The 4,959-nt window shown below is 36.0% G+C and overlaps 1 protein-coding gene across 1 annotated transcript; it reads right to left on the reverse strand.

The window, feature by feature from the left end:
- Positions 1-3,494: 3,494 nt before the first annotated feature.
- On the reverse strand, positions 3,495-4,515 carry LOC145296182 (uncharacterized). The gene is made up of 2 exons (XM_080142391.1): positions 4,101-4,515; positions 3,495-3,499 (listed from the first exon to the last, which is right to left on the reverse strand). The coding sequence occupies exons 1-2, from the start codon at positions 4,513-4,515 to the stop codon at positions 3,495-3,497; spliced, it is 420 nt and encodes a 139-aa protein (XP_079998517.1).
- Between the last annotated feature and the right edge of the window lie 444 nt (positions 4,516-4,959).

The following is a 4,959-nucleotide window of genomic DNA, read 5'->3' on the forward strand; positions in this document are numbered from 1 at the left end:
AAATCGGATTCAAGAAGGAAGTCTGATTTTGTACTAAAGTTAACATCTTTACACAACCAAACATCTCAAGTGCATCTGAGAAGTTTTATCACTTAACAAGTGTAAAGGCCCAGCCTATAAAATCAACTGCAAATTCTTTTATAAGACATGAACGTTTCTTTTTAGATCACAATCAAACCATGATACTTGATGTTTTTACGTTTAACTTAAATTCAATTAATTATGTAAAAATGATTTATTAAAATCTACAGCTAGTTATTTGATAAGACAGTGGTGCGTTTGAAATTAATGTTTCTGTTATGAGCACAATTGACTAATGTTATTTGACTTTTAAGTGAAGACATTTTTTCCAATAATTTTATAAAATAAACAGTAGATCCGTTGCAGTATAATGTAGACTACAATGCATTGTAGAATAAGTCACTGCGGGGAGGCATGTGAAGCTTTCTCTTGGTACATTGCGGGGCTCGATTTGATCAAAACGTTTCACCGATTTCGATAACAATAAAAGTATGGGAAGGTGGAACATGTGTTGATCTTCAGTCAAAACCAGAAAACGGCGGGTCTCTCTGCTAGTCTCTCTCTCTCTCTCTCTCTCTCTATATATATATATATATATATATATATATATATATATATATATATATATATATATGAAAACAAGTAGTTAATAGAACATGTGAAAAAACACTTTGAAAAAAGAGTTAAAAACATATTTAATTTTAACAAGGAAGCACAAAATAAGTGGATAGTCCTTAATGCGCGGAGTTTCGAAGAAATACTTTTCTTCTCATCTGAGGGTAGCATTTAGCAAAATGTGGGATCTTATTATAAACTCTATTTCCTATTTGTTTTTTTCGAGCTTTTACATCTGGTTGAGATTACTTTATAAATATTAACTCTTCAATATTTATAATACACTTTAGTTTTGCCATCTTGGATCATTTTGGTAAACTTAACTGGGAAAATGATAAAATAATATTAAAACGAGAAAAGTTAAAAACATTATCAACAGGCAACATAATACTCCACTCGACAGAATAAAAAATTAAGAAAGCAAGCGCTTCAAGAGCTTAGTATGATGTACCTATCAGAACCACAGAAGTATGTTCAAGAACAAATAGATCGAATCTAGAATGCAGCAGATAACAAACAATCCTATCTGGCTTGGCAAGTAGTAAATGAGATATCTGGGCGCAAACGACCTGCCAAGCTAAGTTAAAGGCAAACACCTCAGAAAATGCACGTTCGAAATGGAAAGCACATTTTGAAAAGCTACTTGAAAACAAGCTAGAAGTGACAGACCAACCAATTCAGTCGATTGCTGTACAGGAACTTGATATTGAGAAGGGTGATTTTACAATGGAGGAACTTCTAAATGTACTAAAGAAGACCAAGAATCGTAAAGTTAGATTATATTAGATTCAGGTTAGATAACATACCTCCTGAAGTATGGAAGACAGGTGGCTTCAATGACATACTTCTTAATTCATGCAATTCTGTATATAATCAAAAGATTATTAATATATGGAGGGAAGGATGCATACTTCGCTTCCTAAAGAAGGATGACCTAAGCATACCAAGCAACTACAGAGGAATAACACTCATTCCAATTGCAGTAAAAATCTACAATGCCATGCTTCTAGACCGTATCCAACCAAAGATCAAAGAAGTGCTCAGAAAGAACCAAAATGGATTTAGAAAAAATCGCTCTACTACTAATCAAATACTTACTGTTAGGAGACTGATTGAAGGAATCAAAGCAAAAAACCTTGAGGTAGGCATTATCTTTGTAGATTTCTCCAAAGCATTCGACTCTGTACATAGAGGAAAAATGGCCAGCATATTAAAAGCATATGCCATTCTAAATGAAGTCATTAATGCTATCATGATGCTATATGAGCACACTCGAGCAATGGTCAGGTCCCCAGCTGGGGACACTGAATTTTTCGACATCCGCACTGGGGTTCTACAATACTCTTGTCCCTTTTCTTTTCAGTGTCTGTCTTGACTTTGTACTCATGTTGATATACACAACATGCTAGGCTTCACCCTAAATGAATCCAGAAACAGACGTCATTAATCAGCACACATAACTGATGCAGATTACGCAGACGATATTGCTTTGTTCGCGAACAACACTGCTGATGCGCAACCACTGTTACGTAAGCTAGAAAAGTCTGCAAATGACATTGGTCTCCACATAAATGCAGATAAGACAAAGTTTATGACTTTCAATGTGAAGGGAGAGATCAGGGCTTTGGTTGGATCAACACTGAAATAAGTCGCTGAGTTTACGTATCTGGGCAGCAACATAGTTTCCACAGGGAGAGATATCGGAATTCGCATCTCAAAAGCATGGACCGCATTGGATGGGCTACATTCAGTATGCACTTCGAGACTGGCTGACAAACTGAAAAGGCAGTTCTTCAGGGCAGTGGTAGAGTCTGTCCTTGTTTACTGTGCTACAACCTGGACACTCACCAAAATATTGGAAAGAAAACTAGACGGCACATACACCCGTATGCTAAGAAAAATATTGAATATATCTTGGCCAAATCATCCCACGAAGCAGCAACTTTATGGCAATCTACCTGCCATATCTAATACCATCAGAGAAAGACGCCTATGATTTGCCGGTCATTGTCTGAGGAGCAAGCATGAATTGGTGAGTGATGTATTGCTATGGACTCCACAACAAGGACGTGCAAGTAGAGGACGACCTAGATCCACGTACATCCGACAAATAGCACGCGAGGCCAGCTGTGAATCTGAAGATCTGAGGCAACTGATGGAAGACAGGAAACTCTGGCGAGAAAGAGTCACATTGGTCCGGGCAAGGAGCCCGTCATGATGATGATGATAACTGTAATTCTTATTTCATATATATATATATATATATATATATATATATATGTGTGTGTGTGTGCGTGTGTGTATATATATATATATATATATATATATATTTATACTAGATTATACTGGGTGACCCAAAAAACAGGCCCCAACTCTAATTAGGTCCCGTTTCTTAATGTTTTGTCCGAATGAAATGAAACTTTGTTCATAACTAGTTTATTATATTCAAAACATCACATGAAAACACTAGGGTCTTTGGCCTTTTTCTCAGTTTTACAGCATATGTTCTAGATATACTTTCTATGTCTTTTGTTTTATTTGGGGGGTCACCTTGTATATATAGTCACATGCACAGTGTAGAAAATATTCATGTATAGAACAGCGCATAATACTTGAATTAAACCATTCATCATAAAAATGAATAATTAATTCGTGGAAGTTTTTGAAAGGAATATGAAAATTAGTTTACCTTCATTAATTCTCTCACCTATCCACGATTGAGTATTTTAAAAAGAAAGAGAGACAGTGAGAAAGGGGGGATAATCTCCTTAATCAATAATAAATTATGTGAACTTTGGAATATATATTATAGGCAACACATAATTTTTGTAAACTTTGCAATTTTGATGGAAATGATCTCACTCTAAAAGAAAAGAATCAGTTATGTATAGTAATACATTTTAAAAGGGTTAAGCGGCGTCAATAATAGGTATGTGCTTGTTAAAATCGTAAACTATTGAATTTATCATCATGAATTATGGAGTATTTATTTCTAGCAACCGCGTAAGTAATATGAGTACATTATTTGTTAATAAACCTCATTATATACAGAAGTCTTATCGCAATAGTACAATACTCCACAAAGAAAAAAAATAGAAAATTAAAATTTTAAACTAATGTTATACAGGGTGTCCACAAAGCCACGCACCAATGATAATTGAAAAAAGTTAAAAAATTAAAAAAAGTTATAGTAGTAACATTTATTCAAATTCAAAGTTCTTTACAAGATTACAATTGCTCGATATGTTCGCCGTTTGCAGCTATGCACGAGTCAATACGAAATGCAAAGTTCCTGTAGACACGATTCAGTAAATCAGCATCACCATCAATTTGAAGACAAGCATCAATAATACGACTCTTCAGATGATCCAAATCACGAATCTTCATTGAATAAACAATTTTCTTAATGTGACCCCAGAAATAAAAGTCCATGGGGTTTATGTCGGGCGACCACTCTACCGTACCTCTTCGACCGATCCAATTATCAAAATTCTCATGGAGCCAGTCACGCGCAATCGTTGCATAATGCGACGGGGTACCGTCTTGCATAAAACAAGTAGGTCTGCCGTCTCCAAGTAAATCAAACTGCGGTATCAAATCATTTTGCAACATGTTGAGGTATATTTCGCCAGTAACTGTCTGATTGAAGAAGAAAGGGGCCAACACATGGTCGCGCCACAAACCACACCAAACCATTATCTTGGGACCGCTGTGTTCTTTGCTGTCTAACATAAAATGAGGATTGTCTTGCGAATAGTATCGGCAGGTCTGCCGATTGACCTCTCCACTAACATAAAAATTTGCCTCGTCGCTAAATAAAATGTTTCGCCTTACAAAGTCAGGATCTTCCTCGAGTTGAACCTGAAACCATACAGCCATTTCTAAACGTCTGTCACTATCATCCTCGTATAATTTGTGTAGAATTTGAAGTTTTTAAGCATGAAACTTTTCTGCTTTGAGGACCTTATGCATCGTTGAACGAGGAACACCAATTTCACTTGCTGTCATTCGCACTGACTTCCTTGTACTGCTTGCAATTTTTTCCAACACTTGTGCACGTGTCTCTGCAGATAAACCTGGACGCCCACTTCGCTTTTTGTCAACGACGCTACCAGTTTCTCTGAATTTGTTGATTAAGCGACCGACAGAAGTGTGTGACACATTTACATGAGGATGGTTTCTGTTGAATTGCTCAGCAACACGTCTGTTGGTTGCACCATCACGACCAGATAAGAAAATTATTTCTACGCGCTGCTCTGTAGTACATGGCATGTCTGATCTGAAATAAAAAATTATAAAATTAAAAAATTATATGAATATAAA

This window comes from Euprymna scolopes, chromosome 16 (genome assembly GCF_053919585.1).
Source record: "Euprymna scolopes isolate OS-2025 chromosome 16, ASM5391958v1, whole genome shotgun sequence".
Lineage (NCBI taxonomy): Eukaryota > Metazoa > Mollusca > Cephalopoda > Sepiida > Sepiolidae > Euprymna > Euprymna scolopes.